This window comes from Syngnathus leptorhynchus, chromosome 14, assembly GCF_054491065.1.
Source record: "Syngnathus leptorhynchus isolate UIUO chromosome 14, UIUO_Slep, whole genome shotgun sequence".
NCBI lineage: Eukaryota > Metazoa > Chordata > Actinopteri > Syngnathiformes > Syngnathidae > Syngnathus > Syngnathus leptorhynchus.
The window spans coordinates 914,047-929,313 of NC_141208.1; the positions used below are offsets into that span (position 1 = coordinate 914,047).

A 15,267-nucleotide genomic window follows, 5' to 3' on the forward strand; every position below is an offset into this window, starting at 1 on the left:
CGGTGCCCGTGCTTTCAACAGTCCTACTGACACATCAATATAGTAAATGTATTCGACCAAATACCACCAGTACTGCGATACTATGGCATTATTATTGTAAATACAAATAGTTTACACTGTGTGTGAGTAAAGCTGGATAGCTAGAACTTGTCACGCTCCCAGTGATGAGGCAGGGCAACCTTTTGTACGGAATAACAGAGTTTAATGCTGGAAAAGTACTAACAACACGCTATACAATGCTAACAAGAGTTAACAGAAACATAAAAAAGGAAAATACAAAGACCCCCCCAAAAAAATCTACATTAGCATTCATTGTTTTTTTACAGGCCACTCGTAGAAACATTCGGAAAAATTTTTGCATCATAACTTAGGCACCTTACAATTGTTTCTTTTTTTATTTTATTTATATAAATGTAACCTTTTGGAGTTGTAAATAACTCTGGTGAGGAGTTCTTTCCGTTAGGATGTTTCTGTTAGAAATGTGCACAACATGTGACCACTTAAGGCAGTTTATGGTCTACTGATATGCAGTCCTACAAAAGCAAAAGTATCAAGATGGGGGATGAGACTGTTTCATGAAGAAAAATCCACATTTGGGAAAAAAATAAATTAGCTTAATGCGAGCATGTCAGTTAACAGATAAGAGCAGGATATGTATGTTGTCACCTGTTGTTAAAGCTACTCAAAAGAGGAATGTTGCTCTGTTTTACACATATAGTTGTGTTTTAAGTGTAAAAGTGTTGTTTTTATGTGTTAAAGTGAAACATCAACGCTAACCGCAAACATGAACACAAAGACAGAGAATCAAGAACAAAATGTTATTTGCGCACATAAGTTGCTACATTCTGAAGTGAGTACCGAAGATCTGAGCCACACTGGGGGGAATAAAAAATACGACAAGATTCAAGCTCACCTCCAATAACACAGTTGTATCCAAAAAGATGTTTTTGAAAGGATTCATATCAAGAATAAAATGGTATTTTTCCAAAAGTAATGCCAGCTTTGAGAATAAAATCTCATTAAAAAGACAGACTTTTCCAAGAGTAAAGTCTAACTTCAAGAATTCTTACTTTTCAAGATAAAGGTTAGATTTTTAAAGACAGTTGAAGAATCAAGTCAGATTTTTTTTTTATCGCAAGTGGACTTTTTTAAAAAGTTGCATATTTCTAGGTTTAAAGTACAAGTTGCATTTTTTTCCAAGAATGAAGTCATTTTTTTCATGCTATTTTCAAGAACTGTTATATTTTTGTGTGACTATGTGAAAATGTGTGTTTATTCACTTCATTTCTTTCGTCCAGACAAATGCAACATTATTATTTCAAGTATTATTGGTCTAATCATTTTTTTGCTTTGCATTTTCTTGTTTTTTTGAATTTGCTATTCTCCTCCTGAAAACATCACCAAATACTATTTGGGGCTTTGTTTTACGAGTGTGGCCCTAAATCGTGCTTTGTATGAAAAGAAAAAGGGGTACAAAACGGGAAGGAACCAGCTGCGGCGGGTGTGGCACTGTTGGTGCGTTGCAGTCACAGTTTTCCAGCTGAGCGGACGAAACACCGTCGTCGTGGTAGTGTAATGCAGTTCAGTGGTTACAACAACAAAAAAAGGCGCCTTTGTAAAAAAAAAAAAAAAAAAAAAAAGGTTTTTTAAACAATGTGCTGCAAGAACACCACTAGTCAAAGGCATCCAGAGCTGATTTGAGGTTGTTTTTTTGCATCCTTCACACGGACGTCTCGGACTGAAGCCGCATGACAAACTTGTGGCTTTTGGGGTCCACAAACTCCTCGCCAAGGCGCAGGAAGGGCAGCGGCGTGACGGTGACCACCAGGGAGAAGTCGAGGCGGCGCACGGAGAAGACCAGGCCTTGGCGCAAGGCCGCTGTTACGGGCTCCTCGCTCACCAGTGTCCACTGGCGCCCCCTGCCGTTGTGCTGTTGGTACTGCATGGTGGGCCCCGGGCTCAGGTAACGCTCCAGGAAGGCCTACACAAGTTTTGAAATATATATATATATATAAATATTGGATCTGGATCAAAAGTGATTTGTTTATTTGTCAATGATTTTCATGCTAATGAGATGAATGGGACATGCACTGAGGAGGGAGAAGGATGCTGAGGATGAGGGAGTTTATGGAGGACATGCAGGTGGTGGGTAAGTTTTTGGACCTTGGGCGTCATGTTGTGCGTGATGCAGAACTGCAGGTGTGTGAGGATGCTCTCCATGCTGTGGAAAGCCTGCTGCCGCGTGGTCCTCAGGTACTTCTGCATAGCCCGCGCCATGGGTGCGAAGATGGCCTGCGCCGCCTCGCGGGGGTCCATCACCTCGCGTGGGTGCTTGGGGGACGAGGTCAACGCTGCCTCCTCCTCATGGAGGCGCTTGATGTGTGTGAACGCCTCCTCTACTGCCACCACCAGCCTGCAATGTTAGACGTGTGTTTTTGTTGTAATGAAGCATCTGAAATTTCAACATTATGGATTAGGAAGGCTGGGCAACAGTTGGAGGGGAGAGAGCGAGAAAGAGAGCGAGAGCGACTCCTCCTGTTGTATAGAGGGAATATAACAATCCACACTTTAAAGCACACATTGTTCATGACAGGCTAAGACAATGCCCCCCCCCCTACATACAAGATGAAAGTTGTCTCTCTCTCTCTCTCTCTACCTGGCCTTGCGCTTGCGGATCCTGCGGTCCATCTCTGCCTCCTCGTAGTAGAACTCGTTGTGGGAGTTGTCTCGCCTCCTGGCGGCGGCGGCGATCATGGCGCGCGACTGGCCCGTGGAATTATTGGTGGGGTTTTCTGTGCGGGAAAAGTTTCCTACACCTCAATGTTTTTGTGTCATTATGTATTAAATCTATTTTTGAGACACAACACAAACAGTTCAATATACACAAGGGTTTTTTTAACGGTGGGATTTGAGTTACAGGAAGATTTTGAGTGCAGTGTTTACCGTCCAGTGAGTAGACTTTGAAGCCTGTCATCTTCTTGGACAGAATGGATTTTGGCAGGTTGACCAGGGCGGGATTGTAGACAGGGAAGTCGTTGTAGTAGTGGTCCAAAACCCACACGGCAGCCCGCTGGATACTGGAACAGGGTAACAACTTTTGTCAAGCTCCTGTATGTTGGTCCCGTTGGTCTGGTCTGCCCGTGTCGAGGCTATGCTAGTGACTGCTAAAGTGTGTGTGTGTGTGTGTGTGTGTGTGTGTGTGTGTGTGTGTGTGTGTGTGTGTGTGTGCGTGTGTGTGTGTGTGAGTCACTTTACAGACAGACATTTCCAACATCGCTGAATCAGAATCGGAATAATGACAGGTTGTCGACACTGACCTGAGGTGGCCCACGTTGTAGAAGCGACTGGCCCCGTCCGTGCTGCGCACCACTTTGAGACAGAACGCGGGCTGCAGATGGCGCACCTCCAGCAGCACCAGCGCCAGGTACTGGATGAACAGCAGCGCATCTACTAGCGAGGCGGCGTACTCCACGATGCCCCGGTAGTCTCGCTCGCGGGGCTCCAGCACGCGCACGCCGTAAAAGAGCCAGTAGGACGCCACGAAGAGGAAGACCAGCACCATGAGCAGGCAGCGGAAGACAAAGAAACGCGGCAGGGTGGCCCGCGGCGGGCGCAGGAACAGCGCCCAGGAGGAGATGAGCAGCACCAGCAGCTTGAACGCCAGCGAGACGTAGAGGCCCTCGCATGGCGTGCCGCAGGGCTCCAGGGTGTCACGCCACAGCGCCTGCGGCAGCACCAGGAAGGCCAGCGGCGTCACCAGCGCAAAGAAGCTCAGGCAGCCGCCCAGCGCCGGGCCCAGGAAGCGCTTGCACTCCAGGGGCGTCGACTCCTCCAGGTCCTTGGTGACTCGGGTCAGGTCCTCATTGGAGATGCTGTGCTCCGACGTCCCCGTGACAACCGTGGTGGTCTCGCCCCAGTTGTCGTCCTAGCAGATGAGAAGAAAGGCCAGTTGAAAGCAGAGAGCTGGGTGGATTGGTTTGGGAGACAACATAGCTGATCTTTTTACATTCAATTTCGATGACATTTTTCCGGGTATCGTGTAAATGAAGTATGATTACAGGCGTAACCAAAACCGTTGCATTTTTCCACTGACCCGGTCGTCCCCGCGAGTGGACTCGGCGTCGAGCAGCGGCTCTGCGGGGGTCTGGATGGTCACCGACTTGTCTCCGCGGCTGCTGCCATCTCTGCTTTTGGAGCGATGCCTCCGATCCCTGCCAGATACCAAGCGGGACACTTGATGACATTGTGGCAGGAAGCTGCGCTGCGCTGGGCTGGGCTGGGAATGGCTCTTCCATTTTAAAGGCAAAATGTCCGCGGCGGACTCCCCTACCTGTGCTTGCGGGAGCTCCGGGAGTGGGACGACTTGTACGAGTAGCCCGAGTACTGGGATTCGTTGTCCATGTCTCGGGCGGGCGGCGAGCGGGCTTTGTGAGCCCCGCTTCCTCCTCCTCCTCCGCCCGTGCCGCACGGCTTGCCGACGCCGCCCAGCTGGATCTTGCGCTCGGAGATAGACTTGGTGGAGAGGGCCAGCGGCAGCTTGAGCAGGTCAACCTTGCTCCTGAGTGAATCTATCTTGGAGGCCGAGGAGGGGACCGTGGGAGAAAGCAATGGGTGGGCGGGCGGGCGAGGGGAGCGGGGGGGAAGAGGAGGAGAGGGGCGGGAGAGGATGGCGGGTAGGAGAGTCAAGGCAGGGAGAGAGAGCAGAGGCTTCCGTGATCTGAAAGACAAACCCATCACTATCAAATGATGCTGCAATAACTGCTACTTTGAAATCATCAGTAGAGCAACGAGCCGACCGGGTGAGGCTGAAATCTGGACAGAAATCTCGAGGACGGAGAACGAGGCCCACGCGTGGAAATTTAGAGCTATGACGTTTCAGAAAAACCCCCAACTCATAATTCAAAACTGTTAAATGGATTTATGGATGGATTTATTTGAATCTCTAATATTTTTTTTGACCATACGCGTTTCTAGATGATGCAGATGAGTGAAGTAGCGCCATCTCGTGGCACACGGCATAAGGAAATGTAAAATGGTCGCCAGGTCGACACGAAAAAAGGAAACGGCGTCTCTCATCACCCCCGCGTGGGAATCAAAGCGAGCGCTGTGGCACATTAACCCACTAAAACCTTTTTGGGCCATGTGCACTTGGCAAATCGCTACTGGCGGCGGCGGCGGCGGTTAGTCATCTCACAACGCCGGCGCTCGCACCGACACAAAGGCAGCCATATTGGATTACGCCGTTTTCACACAAAAAAAACTCGTTTGGCCTCTCCCCTTTCCTCCTCGCATTCCCTCTGTGGCGTCGCCCGTCCCCGTGGAAACCCGGCCCGGTCGCTGCCATGGCGATGAAAGGAGGAGGGGTGGGGGTCGTAGGTTGACAGTTGCCGCGGTGACATGACCTCAAAGCGCCCTCTGCTACACCGCACACACAAAAAAGGACCAAAATAGAAGGGCGGCCATGATGGATGCCAGGCTGTCATACGCCGGTTAGTGGATAAAAGGTGGGCGTGGCTCAGAGGGTGCTCTGCCTTGGCCTTCTGGGAGGAATCCGGCGTCGCCATTACACTCCAATGGCGTCTTACATTAGCCAATTAAAATCCACTTCCTGTCCAGCCAAACACCAAAACACGATGACTCTTGGCATATTCTTAGTATTATAAAAAGAACCCCAAAAAAACCAAAGGAGGACGAAGTGCATTTTCAAGGCTCACTCGTGATTTCACTCTCGGACTTGCCATTCTCTCAATTGTGTGTTTACCAACAACAACGAGGAGGAGGAGGAGGCTGAATTCAATTTGGAGCCCATCAGGTGATGTTTGCGCATTTGAACAATGGCTCATTTGCTACACAAAAGCTAAGTGACGCTCCAATTTCAAATGAATTTCCCCACGAGCCTTCCCTGTTTGAAATCCAGGCAAGGCACAATTCAGCAATGACCTTTCAAAACCACTCACATACTTTTGCAATCATGACGTCACGTTGCCATTACGCCTCATAATGAGACGCATGTGGTCGTCGCCATATGAGAGTCAGCCCCGAGCCAGCCAGCCAGCCAGCCGGCCGGCCAGCCAGCCAGCCGGCCAGCCAGCCAGCCAGCCAGCCAGCCAGCCAGCCAGCCGGCCAGCCAGCCGGCCGGCCAGCCAGCCAGCCAGCCGGCCAGCCAGCCAGCCAGCCAGCGGTACACTACATTGGAACATGAAGAGAGGACAGCAACATATGGAACATTTCTACTCTCTTGAAGCAATGATAGAAGAGCCCAAACATTTGGCCAGTTGCCAGACAGGGCTCTTTGAAGATGCTACATTTGCGGATCATTGAAGTTGCCATCTCACAATCCTAGCAAAGTATACGCTACAGCATCAATAGAAAAACACCAAACGTGTTTCCACTGCTGTACTCTAATTGACGTGTATTTTGTACTACTAAGATCATCCGAAACATATACCAGCACATTTCTGGGCTGCAAACAGGTTAAGACAATGGTGGAAATGTACTATTGTGACACTACGTATTGTGCAAGGCTGTCAGTGAGAACGTGGCCAAACACTTGATCCAAACAGGTGTGGTCCAGTGGAAGCCAAGATCGGGTTGCCTATTCATCCATCCATCCATCCATCCATCCATCCATCCATCCTCTGGCCCTATACATGCAAGTGCATCAAATAGTCTTCAAGGAATGTTTAGTTTGAAGCTAAATGTTCCGGTGCAAACGGATCATAAATACATACTCAGGACAATGAAACTCTAGCCCACCGCCAAAACCGCCCACGAGTCTCCTGACAAGCTGCTGATAATGCACTGTATGAATTATTACAAAGGAGGTAACGGCGTAGCCCATAAAAGTGCTTTCAGGGGCTAACATTTCAGAAAAAGCTCTCCAATTGATTTATGAGCTCAACCGCATGGTTTACTGTAAAATCATGAATAGAGCGGAAGTCGTGTACTTTCCAAGAACATAGTTGCTTGTCCATTTTAAGAGTCTGTCGTGAAAAAAACAATTACAATCACCAGAAGGCAACGACGACCTAGCGGCCGTCCATTTTCAAAGTTCAATGGCAATCTGAGAAGGAAGTTAGTAATAGACCGCAACACAATATTTTTCTATTCCCGGGGTGACTTTAGCATCCTCAGTGCACGACCCCAAAAAAAAAGGAATGGAATGCTAATTGTGGCAATTACCCTTTGTCCCTGGTCATAACATGTCCGCAGAGGAATCAAACATTTTGAGACTGCCGGCAGCTGCCCGCCATGGCCAAACATTCTAGGAACACCGCCGCCCAGCTCCATCCAGTGGCCATTTGAGCCCCGCGAGACCAACTGTGTAAATACACACACCCCGTAGACCACCACCCATGGTTTCCTAGCACGACATCAGTTCAACAAGTGCTACGGGCGGCCTTTCCTGCACACAAGGTGGAGCAGGTGTGTCATGTCCACTTCATTCGGTACGCCGTCACTTGGATTCCCTTTATTTGTCATTCTAATACACAGAGAACGCAATGTCGTGACTTTCTGTAGTACCGCCAGACGTTCGCCAACAGTTTTTGTGCTTTGCCTTGAACAGGCTCAAAATTTGACAAGAAAAGTACAGGCGAACTTCTGGCCAACGTTTGCAACCTTGAGCCAAGAATGCAAACACTCGCAATTGGTTGCTGCTTACCGGCATAGGGACCAGATCTTAAATCAAACCGTTTCAGAGTTTAAAATGTGACTCCGTTTCTAAGAAACCATAACTGCATCCACTAGCTTAATAAACGGACAGCTGTAAAATTGGAATATATGACATATAAATGCATCATCTAGAATTCAGAGTGTGTTTCAGGGATGACAAACTTTCCTCACGAAGTAAGTGTCATGCATTTGCCATTAAAATATTTCAAACGAAGGTGGGGGAGACTAGACAAACCCGACTGTTATGTTAACCCTCAGTACCAATTACCGCTGGTCAAATGTAAAACAAGTCAGTAAATATCGACAATACACAAGCTCGCATACCACTGCCGTTTTATGACTTCCATCCAGGGGGCTTTCATTGACATGGTTTGGTTTGCTCGCTTGGGTGCAACGGCCTGCTTTTAAAACATCAAGCGGGAAAACTTCAAATCTACATTTAGTGGTTATTGAACTCATGACATATTAATAAAAAAAAAACATATTGCCTAAATATACTAACATGTCAAACACCTTGCACGTGTAAATACGTACTATATTAAAAAGTAAAAATGAGTCAAGAACAGTTTCTTATACATTAGCATAAGCGAAAACATAAAACATTAAGTACAAAATAAATCATAAAATGCAAAACATACCTTAAAACCAAAGCAAAACGTTTAGCACAAAATTTCCTTTCAAATCCTGGATGAAATTTGAATATACTCGCCTCAGGGCCGCTCTAAAAAAACAAATGTAGTTCAAACACTCTTTATAGCGCGTCTAAAAGTCATAAAATGTGCAATACTGTATCTTGGAATTTGGGAGTCGTGCCCCATCACTGGAGGCACTTTAGAGCTCACGTTGCTAGGCCAACATTTCAGCGTTTTGGCTCTTTTTCGACCTATTTGGGAGAAGAGCGTGCGTGCGTGCGTGCATGCGTGGAAATAAAAATAAAAGTCCTGTAGATCTCCTGTGATGATAGTACAGTGGGCCGCACACCCCGAAATGTTTGCTCCCCTCCCCGCTAAATGAATGACTTCCACGGCCAAAGTGTCCTCCAGCCAGCGTCGGTCGCCACAATTTGGGTTTCATCGCCCACTGTCCTAGTCGCTTCATACCCGGCTAAGAAGTGGAAGCTTACGTGGCCCTTGGCGGGGGAGTACAACAAGTAACCTCCTAATCTTGCTTGGCTGCGGTTTGAACAAGTGGGGGAGAAAAAAAAGAAAAGAAGAGGAGGCGACCATCGCGTCCTCTCCACCATTGTTTGTTGAGCCCATCCACGACGAAGCTAACCTGCCCCCCCTTTTCACTTCTCTCCTCTAATTGAAGCTTTTTTGTCAAGCCCACAACTGCGCCGTTTATCCAGCACTCGCGCAACACCGCCACTTATATTTGGAGATATTTGAAATGGAAAACGACTACTTACCTAGGGCCGAGTGTCCATGCAGTTATTTGTCTCACTTTCCACTTTCTTTCCGCTCGGCCGTGAAAGCCCCCCCCCCCCGCCACTCCCCTTGCCCCGCCCATCGCTGCTTGCCCACTGGGAGGTTAGACGGAAAAGGCGGGGCTTAGCTCCGAGTTTAAACATAAACTCATATCAATATTTTAAACTCACATTCATTTGTACAATGAGTATTATTTTTTGGGGTCAGAATTACCATTAAATTCATTCTAAAAAAACTACTAAGTGTAGTTGCAAACCAAATATACTACATATACGTACACTGAGGCCACTAGTAGACTTAATCTGCGCATGCGCAGTAATGAAACAACGTTCAACTTCTCAAAATATTGATGACATTTACTCTAAAATGTAGAATTAAAATGGTTAAAAATCGGTTATTATTAAGATCTATTTAATTTAAAAACTAAAGCCACCAGAGGTTAGGATGAATATAACACTGACTATATTACTGTTGTCTATTACTCTTACATTAGTTATATAGAACATTAAATACGGTACACTAAGCAAATTATATATGCTCTGTTTGAGGTGTAAATAAATATGCTCCAAGAGAGTAAAAAGTACTCCATGACATTTTGTTTGACTACTTTATGCTTTAAAGAAACTACAAAAATGTAAAATCAGTATTTATTCACAGCAGGTCAAAGATTCCTGCCGCTGACGTTAACCATTGTGAAATTATGAATGTACAACCAAAGAACCAGTCCGAGCCAAATGAAAATAAGCAGTGCAAAACTCATCATTCTAGAATCCACGTAGGTGCCAACTTTCTATCTACAATGCCACATTTTTGTTCATTGTGACTCCAAAGAAAAGTGGTTTCTTAACATTGGTCATAATTACACTTATTTACAACAAAGATTACAGTATTGCACACGACAATCGCTCGCGAGCACACATCATTGCCCGTGTATGCACAATCGACAATGGAACACACTTCATCGCTCTTACAAACCAAAATAAAAGCACGGACGTTAATTTAAAAGAAATATCAACATCATTTCTGAGGCCTTCTGCTGGTACCTGCCCAGACGCTTTTTGGGATCCCCTGCCGCCATTTTGAGGTCTAAAACAACCTTCAAAAGGGGCCTTTCGCTGCTTGTCTATTTTGGACCCAAGCAGCATGGTGCACGCTTGCAGGCAGGTAAAACGTAGTAGTAGCAGTAGTACTAGTTGGAATTGTGCTACTTGAGGTCAGTAAGTGGCACTAGTGGGCTCCCTCTGCGAGCTGAATAGGATGTCCGCCTTGGAGCTGAGCACATAGGTGAGCAGGAGGGAGGTGATCAGCACACCCACGCCCACACCCAGAGTCACCATCTAGTCAGTGGAAACAGGAGTCGGTTTGCCATGCACAAAAGAAAAAATCTTGCAAAACGTAAAACAGGACTGCGGTACAGGACACGAAACACAATATAGACGGAAATGTAAGACGAGTTTCTACCTCCAGCTCGGGACTGGCCACCAGGAAAACACGACCCTTGATTGTCTTCCAGCGGGACTCTGTCCAGGTGGAGTACTCCGTGGAGGTGTACTCCACCTGTGCATTGGGGTCCAAGGCGGGCGACAGCGCCGTGGAGAGGTGCACCGTAGAGCGAACACAGTAGCCGTCCCTCTTGGTGCCGTTGGGCAACATTGCGCCTTGAACCCACGTGTACGTGTACATCTGATGAGAAGAGCCACGCTCGGTCATTTCCTTTTGAGGGGAGCGGCCCGGCTCGGCTCGGCCCGGCCCGCGGCTGTGACGACCACTCACATGTTTGCTCTCTGTATCGCTCTCTTCCATCCGCTGGCTTTGGCAGTTCTGCTGCGTGATGTTGACCACACTGCCAGTCAAGTTGGCCAGCAGGTGCTGCACCAGGTACGTGGGCTCGCTGGCTTGGTGCAACACCCCCACGTAGAAGTTTGTGGCTGTGTCCTCTGCAGTAGGCAACGCAAACACAGTTGGATCACATCCTCCGATTGGGAGGAAAGTGGATGAAATGGACAGCACTCACTCAGGTGGCCTGCTAAGTCAGCGGGAACTATCTGCTGCAGCCAGCTGTTATTTGACTGGATGAGGAATGAGTAAAGCATTTGAGACACCTAAGGAAAAGCAGAACAGGGATGTTGCCAACGCTGACAAACTTATTTGCAGTCCAACCAATATATAAGTGAAGGAAACACTCATTACTATTTGGGCATCGGCGTTGATTCTGCTCAGTTGGGACTGATCTCCCCCCGCCTGTTTGAACAATGCGCGGGCGACCACGGTGGCCACCTCGGCCAGAGCCTGAAAAATGCAGCCACGTTTGAACTCCGACCATATGCTGGGTGACAAATGGAGATTTTCTGAGGGAGCTGAGGCACACAGACCTTGGCCGTGTCTGTGACAAACTGCAGCTGCTCCTCTTGGGTCATGTTCTGGGGGTATGACACGCCGAGGTATTGGGCGTTATCGTACATGCTCTCATAGAACCTGTGCAGGAGACACACAGTACAGTTTAGAGAGAGTAGCATTGTGCAAATAGGTTTCAAATTGAGAACACGTCACATGACTTCTTGCAATTCACACAAGGTTCCTTCCTCCAGCCACTTTTCACCTGTTGCTGAAAGACAACTCGTGGTCCACTATGACCACGCCGGGGATGGGCCGCAATCGCAGGAATCGCTGGAAGGACGAGGGTGGCAGCGGCTGAGACACGTCGGGCTCGCTCGCCGAGACGTTTAAAGTCACGGCCGACCGGATGTTCTCCACCAGCGTCTTCACCTGCAACGCAAAAAGATCATTCGGTCCGCGTCAGGGGATGTGTCGAGCCTGTCGTGAAGATTGACAAACCTCCTCGTCTACGCTGGTGTTCCTCCGTGAGACGGGATCAGAGTGGAGCCACAGTCGGGATTCGGCACGCAAGCCCACCTAGATGCAGCACGTTCAAATTACCACTGGTGGCAAATGTCATTTCTCCCACTACAGTGTCTTTGGTAACACGACACGTCAGCACAGAATAGCCAGAGGCCGACGCGTGCGTTCCCACACACCTGTCCGACCTCCAGCACAGAGTGAACGTTATCCAAGTCCACCGCAAATTGCTTGTTCACCATGTCGTACACCATCCTGGAACTGCCGATGTAGTCAAAGGTTTCCTGCGGGCGGGTCAATGAAGATTGGTTGTGGATTTCAGAAGTCAGAAAAGAATTCAAATTCAAATTCAAAGAAGAAGCTGAATAATAACGGACGGACCCCCTGGAAGAAGGCGTAGAGGATGGTGCGGTTGGGCGGCACCTCTTGGGTGATGTTGCGCAAAGCGTGCGCAGCCGCCAGCAAGGCGATGAAGCCCGAGGCGGCGCTCTGCGCTCCGGGAGTAATGTCGAAGAAGAATGATCGGCTGTCCAGCTGGGTGAAATTGTTATTGCCATCAGTTTTTCTATTTCATTCCCAAAACAGTGTAGATTATGTATGTGTTGTGGTTGTTTTTTTTTTTTTTTTAAAATAAATTAATCATAAAAAGACGGATTTTTTGTTGTTGAACAAGGATGTTTTGTATCCGCAAAACAAAGTATAGTACAACTATTTTATTTGAATCCAAATCTAACAATAAAAACGTTTCTTTGTCATAAACACTTTTTTTTCCCCCTTGTTTTTATATCCAAATGAAGGCGTGGCTCTTGTGACAGTTGACGTAACTGACCCGAGCGGCGGCGATAACGATGCTCTCTGACATCTTGTGTCCTTTGGCCGTACTGTTGAGCGGTTTGGTGGTGGCCCAAACGTTGAAGTCGCCCAGCGGGTCACAAACTTTCTCTGCATGGAGACAAAGCGTTACGGGACAGTTCATCTGCCACAAACAAAAATGGAACTGGGGCCAAATGACCTGGTGTGATGCTGAAGTTGATGTCATTCCTTCTCATGCAGGTGGCGGTGTTGGTGACGGCCGACATGTGTGAGAAGAGCTGCATGGCACACAGCGGGTACTTGGGGGCGCTGCCGTTCACCACGCGGTTATGGTCGAGGTAGCACTGCCAGGGACGAAATCAACAAAGGTCAGTCAAACTGGTTCTTGGCTCAACTGACCGTTGCGCCGCCCTACCTGTCGGATGAGGCGCGTCTCATTGTCATCCTTCATGGAGAAGATGGGGAAGTCAAACTCCTCATAGGACAGGCCGTTGCCCAGAGGATTCCACGCCATGGTGCTGCAGTGAGCCAAAGCCGGGTCGTAGCTTTCCGAATACACGCCTGACGACAACATCATTTGTTACATACTGTGGGTTTAAAGATTGTGTTTCAAACAAATAGGACAATAGAAAAACAAACCAAATTTGGAGATGTGTGCTTTTCATGGAATGGTATTTACTTTGAATGAATGACTACGTTGCTTTCTATTTGGAATAAAACATTACAAAGATTGGAAATACTTGTTTTCTTTGGACAAAAGGGTAAAAAGTAGAATAATGCAAAAGGCACCCGTGTTTTCATTGGGACACGCGTCGTGCGGAGAGAAGCCCTCTGCTGGGTTAGTGTTTGGCGCCACAACAGCGACGCCCGCCACTCTATTGGAGCCATTGTTTAGCTTCATCATGATGGACCTGATCAGCATAGAGAAAACACGACAGGGGACACATCGGGGGCAAATTAGCTTGTCCATCGTATTTGTTACAAATCATCAATCATCATTAAACAACCCTGTAAATGTCGAAGGTGGAAGTACCTGGTGAAGAGCTGGTGTTCCAGGATAACCATATAAGGAGGATTGAGACCTGTCCGCAGCACAAAGTCCAAGTTTTCCTCCGACTCCAAGACATGGAGCACCCCGACATCCCCGGACAATGAGGCTGGCGGAGGACAAATTCATGTATGAACACAGCAGCGGAATAGGCTTGTCAAATCAAATGAGCGCTTGCTTGACTTACACTGGCAACCGATCTGATGCGTGGCGTTGAGCAGCCGCACACACGGGATGGTGTAGTTAAGGTGCACGTAAATCTTCTTCTCTACTGCAGTACAGCTGACACCTATAGAAGAACAACACTGTAATTGGAGCACAATGCCTGAATAGTACAGTGAGTAAACGCCCACTTCTTGAAGAGGAAAAATAACAGAAAGCTGACATGAATTGTGAAAATCGGAAACTGCCAAATCTCTGTATATGTAATCTTAAACAACGATTGTTTTTTGAGTTCAATGTGCAAGTAATGAATTTTTATTGACGCAAATTTTGTTCTTCTTTTTCCCTCTTTTGGTATGTTAAATATTACTATAATATTGCAAGCACCGTATTTTAAGGTCGTACTACCTAGGGGAAAAAAAAGTTTAAAAAAAAACCCACTGTCCTCGCCCTACTTCAAGGCAAGACAAAAGACGTTGGGGTTATTTTGACGACGAATTGATCAGGGAGTGCGAAACTATTAGATTTCACAAATAATGGGTGTTTAACGCCAAATTGCCATCAATCACATGGGATATCATTTGAGGCTGCGACTGAGCTCCCTCCCGGCGAGTGGAAATCACGAGTACCGTTGTCACGCTCAAACTCAGCCGCCCTTTGTAGGATGAATCCAAATGATTCACAAACACACTTTTAATGTTGCGTTACTTAAAATTCACGAGACGTTGACTGGAGGATCAACGACCGTTGGATTGATAACATACAAATAAAGCGAATTTTAGACACAAGCTAATTTTAATGAGAAGTCGGCTCGGTACTAGCCTAGCATAAAGCTAGCCAACTCACAAAAGAAGTCGGAACAAGCGAAGCGTTTTGTCTCGGAAACACACCAGCGACGGACAAAAACACGTCTGTACGCCAAATTAAAGATGTCCCGCTGCAAACTCACCGATAAAACAGATAGTAAGCAGAAAAATACCAGTCCATTTGCTCGACAGTAAATCCATCTTCCTGGTTTGAAAGAAGACCAACACAACAGGAAATTGCGTCAAGACGTCGTCCGGGTTCTTTCCGGTCTACTCCAAAAACCCGACTTTTTTCTACACGGCAAAAAACACCAGCCTTTTTGTTGTATTTTTAGTACAGACAAAATAGAACTATATCTCATAAAAATATATATATATAAAAAAAAACAATGAAGAAAATGTAAAAAAAATACAACGGTTTTTATCAAGTGCAGTTACTGTAGTATTTGGAATTGATACATCAGTGAAAAGGAGACCTCTC

The 15,267-nt window shown here is 47.1% G+C and overlaps 2 protein-coding genes across 5 annotated transcripts; both read right to left on the reverse strand.

The window, feature by feature from the left end:
- Positions 1–187: 187 nt before the first annotated feature.
- vangl2 (VANGL planar cell polarity protein 2) lies at positions 188–9,150 on the reverse strand. Of its 4 annotated transcripts, none has more exons than XM_085930646.1 (9): positions 8,798–9,063; positions 8,313–8,395; positions 4,331–4,717; positions 4,094–4,211; positions 3,318–3,925; positions 2,944–3,077; positions 2,657–2,792; positions 2,164–2,413; positions 188–1,981 (listed from the first exon to the last, which is right to left on the reverse strand). In XM_085930646.1, exons 1-9 carry the CDS (start codon positions 8,915–8,917, stop codon positions 1,721–1,723), a joined length of 2,097 nt encoding a protein of 698 aa, XP_085786772.1. In that variant the 5' UTR covers positions 8,918–9,063; the 3' UTR covers positions 188–1,720. The 4 variants fall into 4 exon arrangements, with proteins under 4 accessions (XP_085786772.1, XP_085786771.1, XP_085786773.1 ...); XM_085930645.1 differs by having other exon boundaries at positions 2,657–2,810; XM_085930647.1 differs by lacking the exon at positions 8,798–9,063 and adding an exon at positions 8,517–8,741 and having other exon boundaries at positions 2,657–2,810.
- A 586-nt stretch (positions 9,151–9,736) lies between these two features.
- On the reverse strand, positions 9,737–15,072 carry ncstn (nicastrin). Its single transcript, XM_085930914.1, has 17 exons — positions 14,930–15,072; positions 14,006–14,107; positions 13,804–13,927; positions 13,560–13,681; positions 13,186–13,331; positions 12,970–13,114; positions 12,787–12,899; positions 12,339–12,491; positions 12,137–12,241; positions 11,937–12,014; positions 11,701–11,867; positions 11,474–11,576; positions 11,292–11,390; positions 11,116–11,203; positions 10,875–11,038; positions 10,563–10,784; positions 9,737–10,438 (listed from the first exon to the last, which is right to left on the reverse strand). Exons 1-17 carry the CDS (start codon positions 14,985–14,987, stop codon positions 10,316–10,318), a joined length of 2,112 nt encoding a protein of 703 aa, XP_085787040.1. The 5' UTR covers positions 14,988–15,072; the 3' UTR covers positions 9,737–10,315.
- Positions 15,073–15,267: the final 195 nt, after the last annotated feature.

Coding starts and splice junctions, on each gene's coding strand:
- ncstn (XM_085930914.1), bottom strand. CDS start 14,987: ATGGATTTACTGTCGAGCAAATGGACTGGTATTTTTCTGCTTACTATC. Junction 14,108..14,929: donor GCTTACTATCTGTTTTATCG/GTGAGTTTGCAG, acceptor GTTCTTCTATAG/GTGTCAGCTGTACTGCAGTA. Junction 12,900..12,969: donor CAACTTCAGCATCACACCAG/GTCATTTGGCCC, acceptor GTCTCCATGCAG/AGAAAGTTTGTGACCCGCTG.
- vangl2 (XM_085930645.1), bottom strand. CDS start 8,917: ATGGTGGAGAGGACGCGATGGTCGCCTCCTCTTCTTTTCTTTTTTTTC. Junction 4,212..4,330: donor CGGAGCTCCCGCAAGCACAG/GTAGGGGAGTCC, acceptor GGTATCTGGCAG/GGATCGGAGGCATCGCTCCA. Junction 1,982..2,163: donor CGCACAACATGACGCCCAAG/GTCCAAAAACTT, acceptor AAACTTGTGTAG/GCCTTCCTGGAGCGTTACCT.